Consider the following 21,213-nt stretch of genomic DNA (forward strand, 5'->3'; position numbering starts at 1 on the left):
CTTTGTCAATAAATGAACAACTGTTAGCTAGGTATATAATATACAAGACAGAAGGTTATTGTATTATGTATTGTAATTCATAACTAGTCGAAAAATCTTTGCTTTTGAATTATAGAAAAAAATATTTACATATTAAACAATAATTTCATAAAGCGGTCATGTGACGTAGTATGGTAACTTGGTATTTTACTAGGTTAAATCAAATTTTGTGAGAAATTAATAGTTTTGCTTAAGTTGTGAATACCTTGATGAAAAAAATGAACGGACATATTTTTTTATCATTTTTGTTACTTTTATTTCCATCCACCGTTTTTGGTAAGTAGTAAATGTGGTTTAAACTTTTTCTAATATATTAACAATAAGTTTTATTAAGTAACGTTAAATTGAAATTAATAATTTAGAAATCAAGATTCGTGTTGTATATAAGTTAGATATTTCTCCATATTTTGTATGAATAATAAACTCTTCTAAAAGTTGTATATGTTATATAAAAAAAATAATATGAAATATTGAAATTTGTTATTATATACATTTTGATTAATGAAGTATAGAAGACGCAATAATAAGCATTACACTTTCGACTAAATAAAAACTATAAGCTAAATTTTATAAACAAAAATCACAATAATATTAATGTTTCCGTAAAATAAGAAAATACAAAGCAAAAAAAAAACAAGATATTTTTTGTTGATATGAGTTGTTGGGTTTTGATAATATTGCGAAAAAAAACAAATAGGGTTTTGTTTTTTTCTGGTTAAAAAAAGTTAAGGGTGAGAGAAGAAAACTTAAAACACTGGACTCAGTTGAAGAAACTATAAATTAACACAACCCAAACTTTCCGAAATTACGCAGATAGCAAAATAATGCAAAACGTAATTTGCTGAGTAAAGTTGTGAATTAACGCAAAATATTGTGAATCTACGCGAATTATTGTGAATCTACGCAAATTATTGTGAATTTACGCAAATTATTGTGAATTTACCCACATGTTTGCGATATACCGCAACATGTTTGGAAAATAAACCCGCAAAGATTACAGCAAAAAAATGATGTTGCGCTAATACATGTACACATTCATAGTAATGCATACATGTAGTACTAACTCATAATGAAATCTAAATGAAAATTGAAAAACAAATTGCCACCCTTGTATCTGGTGTCTCGTGTTGAAAGTTTATAAACATATGGGTTAATGGCGACTAAACGTCCAGCGACATATATTTCATGTAAATTGAAAACGATGACACATGAATGTTGCTGAATATACCGTACTATACGACATACTATATTATACTAGAACACACCCGTGATATCGCGGGTCCGTGACTGAATTAAAGTATATAACTATGCGCAAGCCTTATTTTAGTATTATTTTTTATCTGATAAAGTCATGCCGATTATAAGATACACAGTTTTCACTGCTTTCAAATCTTTCTGTTTGAACCCGTCGAACTGGAACTTATCAATTATTGGTAACATTAATTAGTTGGATAACAAAAGGTCCTGGAATCAACAGCATTATCCTATGTTAGTTATAAATAAAGTTGAATTCTTTGATTCACTGTTTTATGTCATGCCCGCTAACAAATTGAAAACGGTTCCTATATACACCTTATTTTTAGTCCAGATTTTTAGTATTCGTATTGTTATCTTAGAAAGTCTTACTTATTAAAATACTACAATAGGTAACAATTTGACAATGATTGAATTTAGTAGTGTCACGGCCGACACTCGGCTAACCGAGAGATTGGTCGGTTAATCTATATTGAGTATGCGGCTATATCGGCGGTTGGTCTGTTAATCGGGTTGGCTAAAGTCTGTTAATCAGGTGTTATCGAGAAAATCATTGAAAGTTCAGCATGTTTCATTGTATAACTTTCTAAATATATTTTCATCATAAAAAGTATTCATGTCTAACAAAACAATTCAATGTACTGAATTCAGTGGTGTAATTATTATTTTTCTAGCTTCGATTTACGATCTATAAAATGAAAAGGCGGGTTACTCATCAATAAATTTATACACATTTTACACACGTAAAATGTACACAAGATTACACATTGGTTAAATTTACTTGCATTCAATATTTTGAACATCGAAAAAAGAAATTAAGGCATTATGTTTGTTAACCATATTTATATCATTGTGTGAAAAATCGACACGAAAATCTGTATTTTGGTGACATGAATCAATCTTTATTTAAAACCTGGTCTGTTAATGGGTCGGATGTATAAAACCCGGTCTGTTAATTGGTCTGTTAAGAGTTATGAATGGCAATTAAAGTATAATTTTATTTCTATATGGGGTGTTATCGGATCAAATGAGTAGGCTCAAGACGAGCGGCTAAAATATACGAAGACAACACATGAGCAATGAAACATAACATATACGGAAACAACACATGAAATTGAAATTGATAAAAAATGGTTTCAAAAAGTGTAATATTAAAGTAATATCAATTTCATCCAAAAATGATCGCATATATCATGTTGATTCTGTTTAATTGTCATGAATGACACAAATTTGTCATCTACATTGGTAACCAGTATATAAATCAGAGATAAACGTCGTAATGTAACTAAACATCAGTAAGTAAAATATATTGGGATGACAAAGTATGAAAAATAAAGAAAGAATAATGAGTAAGATAAATAAAATGTAGAAAAAAATGACATAAAAATTGAAAGAATACAGAAATAAACAATACCCCCAATCCGGACCCTCATGTACTGTATACGAGAGAATCTGGATGGAAACGCAGAATATAGAATAATATGTAAGGACAGTAGAGGGTGATACATTGCTAAAAACGAGAGAAAAATGATACTTGTTTAAGAATACACGCGTGAAACACCGATGGCTGTTGAAACAGTAACGGATTGAGATGTACTTATATTGGTGACAAATTCCAGAAGTTTACATGCGGACAACTATGGTGGCAGGTTAGTGCCATTTTGCGTTTTAGCGCTTTACCGTTTTCGCCTTACATATTCTATATGGCGAAAACGCGAAATTGCGAAGTCGAAAACACGAGAACTCGAAAACTGCGCAGACTAAGAAATGTTTTTACAAGTGCAAAATGTTCTATGATAGATATCATTTTGTCAGACACTTTTCTTTTTTTGATTTGGTTCTTGTAACATGCCAAAAATCTGTATATTTAATAGAGTTTAACATTAAATTAAGCGTTTTACTCTTAACAGACGTATAACCAACCCGATTAACAGACCAATCGCCCATATAGCCATATACTCAATATAGATTAACCGACCAATCTCTCGGTTAGCCGAGTGTCGGCCGTGAGTGTCAACCCTGTGATTATGATCCGTGTATATAGCATAATCCTAAATACACCGTTTGGTGGTGCACCTGTTAGATGCCGAACGTACAGATAAGGTAATAGGTAACAGGTGAATATAATATTGATATTGATATCGGTATCGGACCTGACCCGGAACTTCTTAATTATTGGCAATATTAATTACGTGGAAAACAAAAGGGCCTGGAGTGGTGTAATTTTTGATCTACACCTTTGTACTATATAAGTTATATATAAAGCTGAATTCTTTGATTCGTCGTTTTTACGTGATGACGGCTGATAAATTGGACCTCGTAATTTTAGTATTATAGATGTACATGTACTTTAAACTTGATATCCACAACTTGCACTCAATCATCAAAATAATATATCATCCTACTCAAACAAATCCTTGTCGTTATTTCATGACTGTCATTTTTGTTCTTCGTTAATTGTTTTGTTATAAATTAGGCCGTTAGTTTTCTCGATTGAACTTTTCAAATTTTCCATGTCGGGGCCTTTTATTACCGACCATACAGTATGGTTTTATCTCATTGTTGAAGGCCGTACAGCTGTCTATAATTATTGCTTACATCCACTTTATTTGAACTTTGGTGGATAGTTGTCCCATTGACAATCATACCACATCTCCTTATCTTTATGTATATTTGTCTGACGCTAAGCTGATAAATATGTGCTCTTACGCTCATATAGCGTATTCATAGCGAAGCTGGAGCATAAACTAAAATTTTTGAATAAACAAAGACGATAATCGAATCAGCGACCTTACACATGCACTCTATATTGATACCTAATATGTTTCAGAATATGACATATGTCGAGCAATAGATAAGGAAACGTGGAATGATAATTAACAAAACGACTACTCACAATTTCAAATGACGAAGAAGTACATGCAACCTACGTGGATTATTTTTTATGTAACCCTAACAACTCTTAATAAAGAGAAATGAGCTAACTGTTTGGGAACGTACTAAAAGGTGTCAAACCTTTATTGGACTTTCTATTCGATATGTGTATAAATATGAAAATGATAAAAAAAAAAAAAAAAAATAAAAAAAAAAAAAAAAAAAAAAAAAACCACACACAAAGGATATGGTGTATCTATCCATGACACAAAAACGATACATGCACAACATCAACAAAAAAAAAAAAAAAGCAACAAAAAAACCCACTACACACACAAAAATGGAATTGACAGGAGTAGTTTTCAACAACATACTCCTGCTTAAAAATATTATAGGTTCTCAATTTATTACGCCCATTTCCCCGTCTGGAAGAGGATGAACTAACAATACTTTTCCATTCTTCAATATAATTATCAAACATTCTTGACATGACTGTACCAATAAACATATTTTTAATAATATTAGTGTTTGTATTACAAAAGTCAACCAATTCAAGTTCCGTGAAATGTACTTCACATCATAAACAGTATCAAGGAAAACTCTTTTTCTCACAAAAAAAAACCCGAACTAGAACCACATGCAAAGATATCTATCTTTTTTAAATTCATGTTAAACTTTATTTGATAATCGTACTTGGTCAGGTTTACCTATTCTAAACATTTGGTATTTGATTTGTCAATTGTAAATATTTGTATATGCATCTTACCAAAGGGTAAAACAGTTCCAAGTGATATCCAACAAGCCATTGTATTTCAGTCCTTTGTTCCCTTGTTATCGTCGTCGAAACTCTTTAACTTTGATATTTGTCATTGAATACATGAACAGAATAAATATAAATATAAGTTTATGTACATGAAGGTATTAAACTAATTCAAAAGTCTTTTCAATTCTATATAAAATTCACTGTTTTGTTCATAAAATATATCAAAGTAACAAAGTGTATATGAAATTGATATAATGGTAGAACATCAACATAAATCACAATCAAAATTTAAACTTAAATATATATTTGTTTCGTTAGTTCATTTGAACTCGTTTTATTCAAGAATTATATTCGATTATTGAACAAATTTTAAAAATTATACTTAAACTAAACTGCAATTTGGTTAGGTAAGTAAAAATAAGGAGATGTGGCATTGTTAGACAGGAAACAAATATCAACCATGATAGACTAACGAAAAAGTCTGTTAATAACTACATCATCGTACGGTCTTCAAAAATTAGCCATATCTATACAGTTTTGAAAAACAAAAAAATCAACAACAAAAATCAACAACAAAAAAATAAAAAGAAAAAAAAACATCTTTCTGAACGTATTTTAAGATAATTAATTTTTTAATTATATATATATTGTCAATAAAACAAGGTGATAAGGTATGATTGGCATTAATGATAAAACATTCAAAAACAACCAAATAGCAGATTACAAAGACATGACACCATACGACCTTCAACAATGAGCAATACCGTATAATTAGTTATAAAAAGACCATGGGATGACAAAATATGAAAAAAACTCAGTTGATTAACATCCTGACACATCTTATCATTTAATCAAGGTCACGAAGGTGGTACATAACACTTCAGAGAGACAACTCTGTAAAAATCAGCTAACTGTTTAATCACATTATATTCTTAAGGAAATATCAAGCTTCTCAATGATCAAAATGTGTGCTTGTCAAACTGCTGTATATCCAATGAAAATTTTCTGATAAAGTGTGTATTTCAGGTTTTTTGAAATTTTTTTTATTTGTCAAAGGGTCAAAGCAAATATTTTTTGTCAACATATAATGAAAATTAAACGAGCCATATTAATGTTAGTCAAGGTGTTTGGTACATGTACCACCTTATCATGGAAAACAACAATCCGCGACAAACGCTTGGTTATATAGGCTGGTAATTAAATTATGTATACTCACTGCAATCAGTATCGGGCCATTAAGCAGTACAGAAAAGGATAGAGATCTTTATTTTGTACATACCTAATACTAATTGAATTTCTATTATCTGTTTTTAGTAATTATGTGTATTGATATGTACAGATTCAATTATGTCCATCGTGAATAAAATAATATAAGTTTATGGATTAGCCAGTGTATTTGTATGCACTTTCTTTATCCTGAACATGCATGAAATATTTACAAATGGACGTTAAGCAACCAACAATTAATCAATCAATATGTGCACGTTCTGATTCCTTATGGTGAGTAAGAACGAGTTTTTATCGACCGAACGTTTATGGAAATTTTTTGTGTTATAAATTAAAGACAACAGAAAGTAGCTTAATTTGTCTTTATTTTCATGTCAAATGTAATCTGTCTTTATTTTCATGTCAAATGTAATCTGTCTTTATTTTCATGTCAAATGTAATCTGTCTTGATGCAAGCACAACCAGCTCTTCTTTCGATTCCCTCAGGGTTTTCCGATTTAAAAGTTAACAATGAATTTGTAAGTTGTAACCGCTGCTGCTACGGAAGGACAAGCAGATCCTGCTCCACATGTGACAAATGTTCATGCACGATAAGATAAAATCTACGAGTTTTCATTACAAATACCAACTATGTGTATTGACTTATGATAAATCAAAACCTTTTGTCGACTTTATTTAATAAGATTCTAAATGCTTTCGGGCCTTTAATTTGGTATATCTCGCATAATATATTTAGTGCATCAGAGGCGGATTTAGATTCCCCTGCTTTTATGGAGTTACATTGATGGTTAATCCAGACTTTTCACATGTCCTCATCTGGGGTTACAAAACCCACATATATTGACTTAGTGTAACAACATATTAAACTTGTATTGCAATACTTTCTTTTCGTTTCTACAGCTCTGATAATAAACTTCAGTGATGGAATAATTACAAAATTAATATCTGAAGATGCAACTGATGAAGTCCAGCTAACATTGATAACCTTGTCAGGGGTTACAGCGGGTCAAACCCCAACATGTGACCTGAACCCTTCTCAAACCGAATTCTGGGTGAAATTGGACCCGAGCACAGCACGTAAGTAAATCTTATGAAATAGAGATTGTTTTGTACTGTTGATTTATACAAAGAGACTTTTTTTTATATTTTTGTAATACCAGAAAATGGATTTCTTTCCTTTGAATTCAAATATATGTTTCTCTGTTGGGGTAGTATTGATCACACTTTTATACAAAAACAAGAAGGGGTATGATTGCCAATGAGACAACTCTCCATCGTATAGAGTATGATTAGATATTTTCTTATACAATACTATGGACAACTTTTTAAAATTGAAACCAAAAATCAATTTGAAAAATATTGCTGTACTGGCTTTGAAAAAGATATGCTTGAGAGAAAATGAATTAACTCTATTTAAACAATTGATCTGAAAACCTACGCGGAATCATGAAGCATATACTTTCCAAAGTTAACCTTATGTTCTTTCAAACATGCCAGTGGCGGATTCTGAAATTTTAATAAGTGGGGGCCCACTGACTGGCCCGCTCCAGTCACGCTTCAATGATTTCCTATATAAGCAGCCAAATTTTTTCCCAAAAAAGGGGGGCCGGGCCCCCTGGGTCCCCCCCCCCCTAAATCCGCCTCTGCATGCATTGTTTATATGTTCCAAATCAATTGATGTACAGCTTCATTTTACAGAATATATACTGTTTTTGTAGAATATGGAGTGTATCTGAAAGCAATGCCAAACTTAGATTTCGACACTAAGTCTACGTATAGTCTTGTTGTGCGGTGTACGGATGGAGTGAGCACAACTCAAGAAACCTTTACAGTGAACATTGACAAGAACAAATCTCCTTCCATATCTAATCTACATAGTAAGTAAATACCCTTCTACCATATCTAATCTACATAGTAAGTAAATACCCTACTACCATATCTAACCTTCATAGTAAGTAAATACCCTCCTACCATATCTAATCTACATAGTAAGTAAATACCCTTCTACCATATCTAATCTACATAGTAAGTAAATACCTTCCTACCATATCTAATCTACATAGTAAGTAAATACCCTCCTACCATATCTAATCTACATAGTAAGTAAATACCCTCCTACCATATCTAATCTACATAGTAAGTAAATACCCTCCTACCATATCTAATCTATATATATACATAGTAAGTAAATACCCTTCTACAAAATCTAATCTACATAGTAAGTAAATACCCTTATACAAAATCTAACCTTCATAGTAAATAAATACCCTTCTACAAAATCTAACCTTCATAGTAAGTAAATACCCTTATACAAAATCTAACCTTCATAGTAAGTAAATACCCTTATACAAAATCTAATCTTCATAGTAAGTAAATACCCTTCTACAAAATCTAACCTTCATAGTAAGTAAATACCCTTCTACAAAATCTAACCTTCATAGTGAGTAAATACCCTTCTGCTATATCAAATATCTATAGTGAGTCAATGCCAGCTACCTTATCAAACCCCTTAATTGAGCAATATTATTTTTCAGACCAAATCTCCATAATGAGTACACGCCCTTCTACCCTACATGTATCAAACCTTTATAGTTTTAATCAATGGTGTTCGGATCAACATAGTGTTGTAGTTTGCTAGTAAAAAGAAATAGACAACAAAGAAATATTGATTTAAGATATCAGCGTAGACCTGTTTGCATAGTTAAATGGTTTGTTGTATTTGTGTGCGTGTTGTTCGTCCTAGCCAATGGTAGGTTTGATAATACCGCAGGAGAAGTTCAAAACAGCAGAGTTGTTTTATTTTTTATAACTTTTAAGCCCGATTTATGTGGTAACTATTATTATTTTGACAGACTACACAACCTTAGATACTTCTACAACATCGACTGGTACCTTGGTCTTCACAGCTTTAGCAACGGACCCAGAAAATGATCAGCTGACGTTTACAATGGACTGTTATGTTCTTAGTATTATTGCAACATGTCCATATGAAATTTTCGATTGTAAGTATTCTGAATGATTATTATTATAAAAAGCTACACGTGATAATATAAGCAACGGTTGTTAATGCTTAAAATTAATTCCCGTCTGAGACCGAGGTCTTCCGATTCGGAACAAATAACATTTGCTACGCCCGATGTTTACTGATTCCCATTTTCCAGTCGTTCATAGGAATTCATTCCCTTTGTAATTATCATGCACTATTATAGTTTTAAGTACTTTTTTTTCCGTTTTTGTTTTTTTCCATGGCGATGTCAGTTTGTATTTGATTTATGAGTTCGAATAATTCCTAGGTGTCCTTTGTCTCTCTTTCATTAAATAAAACATCTCTTTAAAAGTAGCTTTTCATCTAAAAAAAGAGGCGAAATATATCAAAGGGACATCCATAACTCATTAGTCGACAATAACTGACAACGCAATGAATAAAAAAGAAAAAGACAAAAAGACAAATAATAGCTCACAAAACACAATATGGAAAACTGAATACTGAGAATATGAACCCATCCACACACTTGGGGTGACCTCAGATGTTAAGGAAGGGTAAACAGCAGATCCAGCTCCTTATGTGGCTTTCGTCGTGTTATAATTAGTTATCCTATGACGTAACATAACGAAAATCTTTGATATTGACGAATTCACAAGGTTTATTGATTTCATGAGATGGACTGAACAGACTGAAATAAAGTGTAATATGCAATGAATAACAAAGAAAGCAAACGTTAAGAGTTGTCGTTCTTTGTACTGTGTTATAAGATTACTTTCCTAGTTACTCCAAAAAGATAACTCATTAATTTTTTCTTTTATTGGATCTTTTTAAAATTTGTATTATTAGCTTTAGATATTTGATTTGAAATGCTATTTCAGCTGGCGAGGTAGTTACTACGAGTGGTTTCCTTGGTTACAGCGTAGGAAGCTATGATTTAAGAATTACAGTGGCGGACAGTCATAACAATCAAATAGGACCGCGTTCTTTGACTGTAACCGTCACAGGTTAGTATATAAGTAGTGCACGAGACATACAAATCCCTACTCCAACGTGCTTTCTGAACCAGCAGACTTCAGTTAAGCATTATCTGCTGCCATTGTCTCTCTGTTACAGATGCCTTAAAGTATACTCTACATTGCTGGCACTACAGTCAGATTCTTAAATATTAGTTTCTCCTAAATTACTCAATTGGTTTTTTATAATCTTTAACTCATTTTAAAGCAAAAATATTGTTAGTGTGATTTGTTTTCATTTAATCACAATACTGTATAAAATGCATTACACAAAATGAAGAAAAACAATACCCCACTTAACATTTTCATTTAATCGTTGTTTGTGAGCGTCCAGTAAGAAATATTTCATGTAGGTTTTGTACCTTTATATTTATCATTCAAAGTCACCTAGACTTAGTATTTAGCTTGAGTAATAATTCAAACATTTTCAAATTTCGAGTTTCTTTTTGGTTTCACAAACTGGTATGATAGGTGCCTCATTTCATTCTTTTCCCATCTTTTCAACCTTGAACAAGAAACTAAAAGACTTTCAAATTGTCTTATAAAACACGTGATACCTTTTATCAACATAATACATTGTAGCACACAATTTTATTTTCAGCAAAACAAATATCATTATTGTTGTCTTTAATTTTATATAACATTTCTTTTATTAAAGGTTTGAATACAGCACCTGTTATAGACAACAACATTCAGTCATATGTTCCCGTTGTTTTGGAGAACAGTGCATTAGGGTCATCTGTGTACCAAGTCACCATTACTGACCCGGATGTTGGTGACGTTCACACTTATTCAGCAACATTTACACCGTCGACTGCTTCTAATTACTTCTCTATTGATTCGTCAAGTAAGTTTTGTATTTCGATCAGTTACTCTTTCAAAATAATAAAAAAGAAACAAAAATCCTGCATTCGTTCCACTATTGAGCGCACATTTTAAATACGGAACGTTTCCTCGCGCTTCATACAACATGTGCCTCAGTCAACGCTTTTACAGTACAATAAACTTAAAGAACGACAGTCAAAGACCCTCATTGGTAGTCAAGGTAGTTAAATAACTTGTTGAAAAGTAGTATCGAACTCTTTAAAATGAATTTGTGAGTGAACATGATGTTGATTTTCTTAAAATGTCCTGTTCCATGTCAGGAATATGGCAGTTGTTATCGAATAGTTCGATTCTATGTATGTTGCATTTTCGTTTGTTTTATGTTGGACTTAAAGTGTTTTGTTGTTTTGTTGTTTTCCTCTTACAATTGACGTGTTTCCCTCGGTTTTAGCTAGTATACGGGATTTGTTTTCTCTCAATCGATTGATGACTTTTAAACAGCGGTATACTACTGTTGCCTTTGTTTTGCAGCTGGTTTAGTGAGTACATCTACGACAACAAACATTGATTATGACACGATGTCGTTCAGTTCGTGTACAGCAGAAGTCACAGTATCGGACGGTTCCGCTTCAGACACAAAAACATTAACGATAAATATTGCTAACGTCTTTGAGGCGCCATCTTTTGCAAAGACTATTTACACCCTGAGTGGACCAGAGGCAGCGGTAAGATTAATGTTATTACTACGCAACAATAATTGAAACAGTCCTATCTGTTAAAGGTGTACGTGCTTATATGCCGTAACATAATACTAATCTTTAAAAGAATCCACTGGTTTATGTACCATGATAGCGAAATGAAGATACGGTAAAAGAAAAATTAAGATAGTCCTATAATGTGTCATGTTTGAGAGATTTATGAACATCATGCCACGAAAATTATACTTTTAATTGTTTTAAGACGTATGACTCAGGAACTCTAAACTTGTCGATATATAGCCTTATACATTTTGTCCTTACGCTTGATCCTTATAGCACTGTGTGGCTTTTTGGCTGTTCTCTCCTTTTTGGTCGGATTGTTCTCTCTTTGACACATTCCCTATTTCCTTTCTGAACTTTACTTGGTAAGGTCTGAGTCAGATTCCGTACGACCTCGCAACGTGTGGTATTTTTTAATCAGTTTGTATAATAACAAAAAGGTATGCATTAAGTCATGAAAAAATAACTCCACAGAGTGATTACAACAATTTGATAGAGGGAAAATAACTTTGATGAGGGTTTTTATTATGATTCTTAATTGTTAAGGTAATTTAACTCGCTCGATTAATTCTTTTACCAATACTCTTCATTCCGTAATCCCACAATGCACATATATACGGACTTTCTATTAAACGCCTTCACATACTGCGCTTAATTTGAGAATGTGAGTTCACTATGATTAGTTACAGTTTATAGATGGTCATGCTCCGCAGGTTTTTGCCGAAAATATGGGCTTTGAAAATTTAGAGAAACAACGTATTTTTGTAAGCTTATTTTTGCTAACTTGTCGTACCGATACACCTAGTTTTATTACCCGGTTATTTATTATTTCGAAAGAAACAAATGAAATCCTCGTGCTCCTGAAAAAAAACGAATCATCATTGACGTGACGATATGCAAGTGAAACTGTTAACATTACCTCATTTTGACTGATTTTGTTTTTGAAGTAGTTTGTTTATATTTATTTCGTAATATTTTAACTGTCCTTTTAGTATCACATAAAAAGAGAGGCGAAGATACAAAAGGAATAGTCAAACTCTTAAGTCGGAAACAAACTGACAATGTCATGACTAACAAGTAGCAAAGTGGATATACACAATGAAAACAAACTGACAATGCCATGACTAACACGTAGCAAAGTGGATATACACAATGAAAACAAATTTACCAAGTCTATCACTAATATAAGAAATATGTCACTAATATAAGAAATATGTATTTCCTGTTCCTTCACTGGTTTCCTGGTTTTTTTTTATGGTTAAGTATTTTTTGTGATGATGTACATGTTGTCCTTTTATTTGACTTAAAGTTAAGCTTGTCCCCTCTCCCTGTTAGTATTTTCATCTCTTTCCCTCAACCGCAAATATAAAACCACAGAACGTTTTTGGGAAATCTTTCAATTCTATATTTTTCTCTTTGTGGATTATATAGGCAGGAACAAGCTTTGGAACACCAAAGTACGACGTGACTGATCCAGATGGCGATGCCGTGACATACGGAGTTGATTGTCCAACTTTTAACATAGATACAACCACAGGGGAGGTAACTCTTTCTATAAACTATGATCGTGACGACACATCTGTTGCGTCATCTGTGACGTGTGGCGTTACTGCAACAGATGGTACAATGACGTCAACTGCTGTGCTTGAAGTACTGATTTATACAATAAATGACAACACTCCACAATTTACACAGAACAGTTACGAATTTCACATGTCACCGTATGATACCATAGGAACCATTCTGGGTACGGTGACTGCTACGGATGCTGATATTGGTTCCCATGGTGAGTATTCATAGATCTTATTGTTATTTATTTCAAATCGGATAAGCTCTGAAATAAAAAAAAAATCATGACCTCAAAAACCAGTTGAAGCTAACCGGGGCCCTGTTTTAACAAAGTGCTATGCATAAGCGTTTTCAAAGAGACATGTTTAAACAGCTGTAAACACTTAACTCAAAGTGCTGTACAATTTGTTTATAAACTATAAGGTATATCCCAATACCATAAGAACAGGAGGAAACTTTTATAAACTGTTACTATGATTTATGCTTTAATTGGTTTTTATTCCAATGTATGGAATATGTTTTATTTCAACATATAAAAAAAGGAGATGTGGTATGATTGCCAATGAGACAACCATAGTTCGAATGAAAAAAACCATCCTATTATTTGGACCAATAGTAATGCTTCTTTCAGTTCTTACAATACCACCAACGGTACCAGTTCTATTGCACCAGATTTGCATTTTGACAATAAATGTCTTTAAAGTGATGGTTTAGGCCAACAGGTTTGAAAAACCAAAACTTGTATGTAAAGAATGAAGAGATGACCAAATCAAAAATAAATTAAATTGTAGCCACATTGCTAAGGATTTTCTTATTCCAGGCATAGATTACCTTAGCCGTATTTGGCACAACTTTTTGGAATTTTGGATCCTCAATGCTCTTCAACTTTGTACTTGTTTGGCTTTATAAATATTTTGATATGAGCGTCACTGATGAGTCTTATGTAGACGAAACGCGCGTCTGGCGTACAAAATTATAATCCTGGTACCTTTGATAACTATTGGACAAGAAATCAGCTTAAATGAAGGAGATATATTCATTAATTTCAAATGATTAAAAAAATTCTATAACAGCAAATTTTATTCAAACAATATCTGTAATTTCATGCCAGTACCGAACTACTGACTACTGGACTTCTGATGCCTTTGGTACTTCCAGCCTAATAGCAGATGTATCGACCAGTGGTAGTCATAAACACGACCAATTCGTCTGAATAGTAAGCATGATCATGATATTTCATTTGTTACAAGACTTACATAAATCTGAAGCGGTTCTACACTTGTGAATATAGCATCAAGTTTATAGATACCTTTATCATTATTTTCGAAGGTGTTGTTTCGTATATGGTGACAAGTGGAGCTTTTTCTGATTATGTTGGTATCGACACATCCGGGAACCTGTATCTTAAGCAAGCGGTAAATGATACTATTGCTGGAACTTCTTTATCTGTCAAGATACGAGCTTACGATGAAAATAACACAAGGGATACTGTTGTAGTAGATTTTGTTATACAGGCGACAACTACTACATCTATTACAACGACAACTGACAGAAATATTACATTCTTTGAGTCATCAGCAAATGTGGCCTGGTTCTCAGCTCTGATGATAATCTTACTCGGGCTTGGTATATTCCTTGCTATTGAAGCTTATCGGTCACACATGTTTTTCAAGATATGTTCATCCTGCAACGAGTGTAAACTTCCAAAGCGCAGGTATGTTTTTGTTATAAGAGTTGGTAACTTTCTGTTATAGAATAAATCTTTAATACTTGTATCATCTCCGGAAAATATTTTTGGATATGTTATTTTTATATTACCGACTTTTGACTCCGGAGTATATATGTTTTCGACAAGTTACCTCCTCTGTGATAGGACATTCTGGTTATACGTCAAGCTATAGCAACTAAAAGAAGTAAAATCAAACGAACAATCGGTGCAATTTGGAAAATAAACAACGGTTTTATGTTTTCTATTCGACCAATATATCGGAACACAGTTAATTGTTTCCTCAAATTGTTCGATTGTAAGCTTGATATTACTTCTTTTGGTTGCTCTTACTTTTTCTTCCATTCATTCCGTTGATTGATAAAAGTAAATTAGTGACCGTTTTTATGGATTTATCCTTTTTAAATTTACCTTGGAGTTCGGTATTTTTGTAATATTTTTTCGACAGAGTACCATAATTTCCTTACAAAGAGTAGGTTACAGGTCGAAAAAATATATACTCCGGAGTCAAAAGTCGGTAATATGTAAATAGTTTATCATAGTAAATAAAAGGAAGTGAGATTAATTATCAATAGTTAAAAGCCCATTAGAAGTGAAAGAACTTCCATATTTCTAGCAGACAAGGTGAATTTATTTGAATAATAACTAAAAAAAAAAAATCATCAAATATATAGAAATTCTTTAAAAATATGAAAGAACGCATGATCATTTTGACGGAAAACAAAAACACAGTCTGATTTCTTTTACTCCAAGTGAAATATAGATGGGATCACTTCTAATATTTCTTTCGAACCGTCATAAAATCTGTCATAGATCTATCTTTAAGGTGGTACCAAGCACCTTAAATAGAATTAATTTGCTGGTTTAATTTTCATAAAATTTTGACAAAATATTTACTTTGACCCTTTGACAAAAATGTAAAAATTTCAAAAAACGTGAACCACACACTTTATCGGAAAAATTTCATTGGATATATAGCAATTTGACAAACACTGAATACATTTTGATCATTTGGAAGCTTAATATTGCCTTAACAATAGGACGTGATATAAAACGTTCAGCTTTTTACAGAGTTATCTTCCTGTAGTGTTATGTACCACCTTAACAGTTCTTCCCTATAACTGTTCTTGAGTAACTACAGGTCACAGTCCGCCCTATTACCATGAGCAAAAACCCATATATAATAGTCAGCTATTAAGGACCTGGCAATGTCAGAATGTGAAACAATTAAGAACACTACATGATGAACATTTATGACAAAATGATAAACTGATACATTATATGACAGACAGTAAACCAACTACTGAACTACAGGCTCCAGACTTGGGATAGGCACCAATCTGTTCAAGGGTAGAACAGCTGTAAATGAGATGAATTAGAGCAAACGTCTGTATGATTTAAAACAGTTCTAGTTGATGCAGAACCATATAATTATTACAATTTCCATTGTAGAAAGTTCACTCTTGACAATGACCTAGATGAAAGTGATGGTAAGTTCTAGTTTAGATTGTATATTCATAAAGTTTTGGTTTTGAACCAATCTGATTGAAATGTAGATCCTCTGTCCATACGTTGCTTTTAAAAAGGATCTGGCAAGCTTCGTTCTGCTTTCTATTCTGATTGAAATAAAGATTATCTGTCTACACGTTGCTTAATAGGATCTGGCAAGCTTTTTTTTACTTTCTGTTCTGTTTGAAATGTAGAATCTCTGTCCACACGTTGCTTAATAGGATCAGACAAGCTTCGTTCTACTTAATTTTCGGATTGAAATATAGATCATCTGTCCACACGTTGCTTAATAGGATCTGGCAAGCTTCGTTCTACTTAATGTTCTGAATGAAATATAGATCCTCTGTCCACACGTTGCTTAATAGGATCTGGCAAGCTTCGTTCTACTTAATGTTCTGATTGAAATATAGATCCTCTGCCCACACGTGTCTTAAAAGGATATGGCAAGCTTCGTTTTACTTAATATTCTGAATGAAATATAGATCCTCTGTCCACACGTTGCTTAATAGGATCTTGCAAGCTTGGTTCTTTAATGTTCTGATTGAAATATAGATCCTCTGTCCGCACGTGTCTTAAAAGGATATGGCAAGCTTCGTTCTACTTAATGTTCTGAATGAAATATAGATCATCTGTCCACACGTTGCTTAATAGGATATATCAAGCTACGTTCTACTTTCTGTTCTGTTTGATATGTAGATCATCTGCCCATACATTGCTTAAAAAGATTTGTTAAGCTTCGTTCTACTTTCTGTTCTGATTGAAATATAGATCCTATGTCCACACGTTGCTTAAAAGGATCTGGCAAGCATCGTTCTTCTTTCTGTTCTGACTGAAATATAGATCCTATGTCCACACGTTGCTCAAAGGGATCTGGCAAGCTTCGTTTTACTTTCTGTTTCAATTGAAATATAGATCCTCTGTCTTCACGTTTCTTAAAAGGATCTGACAAGCTTCGTTATAATTTCTATGCTGATTGAAATAAAGATTATCTGTCCACATGTTGCTTCAAAGGATCTTGCAAGCTTCGTTGTACCTTCTGTTATATAGACCTTTCTATATCCGTTGGTATAATTGTCGCATTAATAGCGTCGACATATTATATCTGCATTTTAATCAGATTGGCTTTGAACATGCCTGAAATAAAACGTAATTCTTCCAGTAGTGGTTTTATACCTATGTGACACTTTAGATTTAATACACAATTTAACAAGTCTGTTTTCTTCCACCTCAATATCACTATTAATTTTGGTTATTTAGTCAAAAAATTAAATTTAGTTTACAGTAAGTTTTTTGTTGTGAGTAAACAGGACGGGTTTAAACAGAAAAAAAATTGAAAGCAGACAAAACTGTGCACCTTACAATCAGCATGACTTCATCAGATATCAATACGAATACTAGTACTTAAAATCCAGCCTAAAAATAAGGCATAGGTACTTTAATTCAGTCTTACAGGTGTGTTCTGGTGCTAATATAAATAAAAGAAATATATATTTTACAGAATATGAAGGTGATACCCCCTCACCAACTCCTATAACTCCAGTGAGCAGTACGTCAGCCGACCTTGGATGGTCTGCATGGAACAATACCGACAAGACACAGAATTTCTCTTTGTAACAGCTAGGTATATATAATAAAAGAACTTAGTAATTCCTGAGTTCATTGAACTTTTTTATAAAAAGAAATAATTTTTGGTGGAATTGATTCTTATAGCATAACTATAATAATACAAACGAGCCCATGTAAAGGTTTTTGATGTCGATCTAAGCTTATGAAAATACCTTGTACTGGTTTGGGCATACTTTTGGTTCTTATTGGTTTTATCAGCAATTTAACGTTTGTACTAGTTTTTGGTTTTTCAAATATTTTGGTCTCGAGCATCACAATCTGATTGAATACCAATCCACTGTCCATTCTTCGTTTACAACGATCTGACAACACCTTGTCTAAGAATTATTAATTACTGTAGTGTGATATATTTGAGGTCTGAATGGGGTTTTCAGAAAAGAGAAAAGTGGGACAATACTACAGAAAAATGTGTAAAGAAAAGGAATAAAGAATAATGGGTTGCTAGAATATAAAGAATAGAGTATAATGGGGTGCTAAAATAAATAAAGAATAGAGAATAATTGGGTGCTGTAAAATAAAGAATGGGAAATAATGGGGAGTTAGATATTTATAAAAATAGAGAATAATGGGGTGCTGAAATATATAAAGAATACAGAATAATTGGATGCTAAAATATACACAATAGAAAATAATAGGGTGCCAAAATATACAGAATAGAGAATAATTTGGTGCTGAGATGTAAAGAAATTGAGAATAATTGGGAGCTGAAATATACAGAATAGAGAATAATTGTGTGCCAAAATATACAGAATAGAGAATAATTGGGTGCCAAAATATACAGAATAGAGAATAATTGGGTGCTGAAATATACAGAATAGAAAATAATTGGGTGCTGAAATATACAGAATAGAAAATAATTGGGTGCCAAAATATACAGAATAGAGAATAATTGGGTGCCAGAATATACAGAATAGAAAATAATTGGGTGCCAAAATATACAGAATAGAGAATAATTGGGTGCTGAAATATACAGAAAAGAAAATAATTGGGTGCTGAAATATACAGAATAGAGAATAATTGGGTGCCAAAATATACAGAATAGAGAATAATTGGGTGCCAAAATATACAGAATAGAAAATAATTGGGTGCCAAAATATACAGAATGGAGAATAATTGGGTGCTGAAATATACAGAATAGAAAATAATTGGGTGCCAAAATATACAGAATAGAGAATAATTGGGTGCCAAAATATACAGAATAGAGAATAATTGGGTGCTGAAATATACAGAATAGAAAATAATTGGGTGCTTAAATATACAGAATAGAGAATAATTGGGTGCCAAAATTTACAGAATAGAAAATAATTGGGTGCAAAAATATACAGAATAGAGAATAATTGGGTGTTAAGATATACAGAAATTGAGAATAATAGGCAAACTGTATAAACAATAAAGAAATGTGGCCTATAAATAAAGAATTCTTTATTGAACACCCCGCCACCAAATTCCCGTATTTAAAGTGCAAATACATTACCATCTCTTTTAAATCATACTTATTGTTCCATTGCTTAATTAATTCATATTCTTTATCATTTCAGATTATTTTGACACAGCAAAGATTAACTTGTATAGATTGTCTGCACCATATTGACGACTCTACGTAAATTTGAATTCATTTTATAAGTACTGTGTGTGGCTATTGAACATTTTGATCATAATTTAAATAATCAAACAAATGAATTAAACAGATTTTCCGAAATTATTCAAGTCGATTTTTTGCATCACATACATAAGATCTAAGGACGTAATGTGAGACAGAGATCTTAATCTAATATAATTGAATGAAAAATTATGCATCCTTTTGACTGATATGCAGTCTTTTGTATCCATTGAATCGTGGATTTTTCTCTTGTCGATCAATTTACATTATCTTGTCATTATTTATAAAACCCTAAAATTAAATATATATATATATTATATATAAGACAAAATAAAAAAATACGTGTGTTTTACTTTCATCAATTTCATAGATAAATGGAATGTTAAGTAAATATTTTGTTGTATGATTTCTTTTCAAGAGAATATTTTAAAATGTAGTTTTATACCATTCCCAGTTAATAATAATACCATTTTGAAATTGTAATATTTTGTTGTATAATATTGATTTCTTTTCAAGAGATCATTTTAAAATGTAGTTTTATACGATCCCAAGTTAATAATGAAAGCATTTTGAAATTTTAATATTTTGTTGTATATTATTGATTTCTTTTCAAGAGATCATTTTAAAATGTAGTTTTATACGACCCCCAGATAATAAAAAAAAGCATTTACAACTATGATGTCGTTCTTTTGAATATTTCCGTTGCCAAGTGACACAGTGAGCACGACCTTGCATAAGGCATTGCCTGTGGTATAGCTTTATTGTAGAATATATGATTGACAACTCAGAATTCGATTACCATCTCATAATTCCTTTGAATGGTTTGAGAATTTATAATGCACTTTAGGTGTTGTGTTGCAAACGTGTTAGGTAATATATAATTTGTTAATGTAGATCTATAAAGGATATATGAATTTGACGATTGAAGGTTTTTCGTCTGAAATGTGGTGATTGGTTGTCATAGTTAGTGATATGGCCGACATGAAACAGTTTTTCGCTGAAATTGATATCTATACTGTATTTCTTTTGTAGTGTTTGTTTCCTCGCTCAGCTCTTCTTGACTTTTCGTTTTGAATTTTCCTCTGAGTTCAGTATTTCTGTGATTTTACTTTTTTCTTAATCGGCTTATTGCATAATGGTCTTATATACATATAAAGCATGCAGAAATGTGACTGCTCACTCGACTACAATGGTCATGTTTACCTTCGGGTTTAACTTAAAAAAAACGTATTGTGCTTTTATCGATCTCTTTAATAAAATTAACGGTACTAATTTTCTTGCACCAGATGCGAGATTTACTTTAATTTAGTTTTGCTGATCATAATTGTTTGCACTTTTGAAGCAATACTCTTGTCTGTTTAACATGTTTAATTTAGTAATCACTTTAATTTATTGTATCCGTTTCAATTTGTAATCAAGAATATTACACGGTCGTCGTCTGCTT

The 21,213-nt window shown here is 32.2% G+C and overlaps 1 protein-coding gene across 2 annotated transcripts; it reads left to right on the plus strand.

Annotated features, from left to right (window-relative positions):
* Positions 1-152: 152 nt before the first annotated feature.
* On the plus strand, positions 153-20,445 carry LOC139497906 (protocadherin-16-like). 2 transcript variants are annotated; one of them, XR_011657762.1, is made up of 13 exons: positions 169-315; positions 7,058-7,234; positions 7,876-8,034; positions 9,010-9,159; positions 10,022-10,147; positions 10,815-11,003; positions 11,513-11,706; positions 13,171-13,525; positions 14,638-15,022; positions 16,487-16,524; positions 18,042-18,164; positions 19,708-20,005; positions 20,140-20,445. XR_011657762.1 is itself a non-coding variant. In XM_071286145.1 (12 exons), the coding sequence occupies exons 1-11, from the start codon at positions 249-251 to the stop codon at positions 18,155-18,157; spliced, it is 1,956 nt and encodes a 651-aa protein (XP_071142246.1). In that variant the 5' UTR covers positions 153-248; the 3' UTR covers positions 18,158-18,164; positions 19,708-20,445. The 2 variants fall into 2 exon arrangements, 1 of the variants encoding a protein (XP_071142246.1); XM_071286145.1 differs by having other exon boundaries at positions 153-315; positions 19,708-20,445.
* The last annotated feature ends 768 nt before the right edge of the window (positions 20,446-21,213 follow it).

Source organism: Mytilus edulis, chromosome 12 (assembly GCF_963676685.1).
Source record: "Mytilus edulis chromosome 12, xbMytEdul2.2, whole genome shotgun sequence".
NCBI classification, from domain to species: domain Eukaryota; kingdom Metazoa; phylum Mollusca; class Bivalvia; order Mytilida; family Mytilidae; genus Mytilus; species Mytilus edulis.

What these genes read in the sequence shown, in the direction of transcription:
- LOC139497906 (XM_071286145.1), top strand. Translation starts at nt 249, where the DNA reads ATGAAAAAAATGAACGGACATATTTTTTTATCATTTTTGTTACTTTTA. An exon ending in TTCCATATCTAATCTACATA is followed by an intron (nt 8,035 to 9,009) that starts GTAAGTAAATAC and finishes TTATTTTGACAG; the next exon opens with ACTACACAACCTTAGATACT. An exon ending in CTTCTCTATTGATTCGTCAA is followed by an intron (nt 11,004 to 11,512) that starts GTAAGTTTTGTA and finishes TTTGTTTTGCAG; the next exon opens with CTGGTTTAGTGAGTACATCT.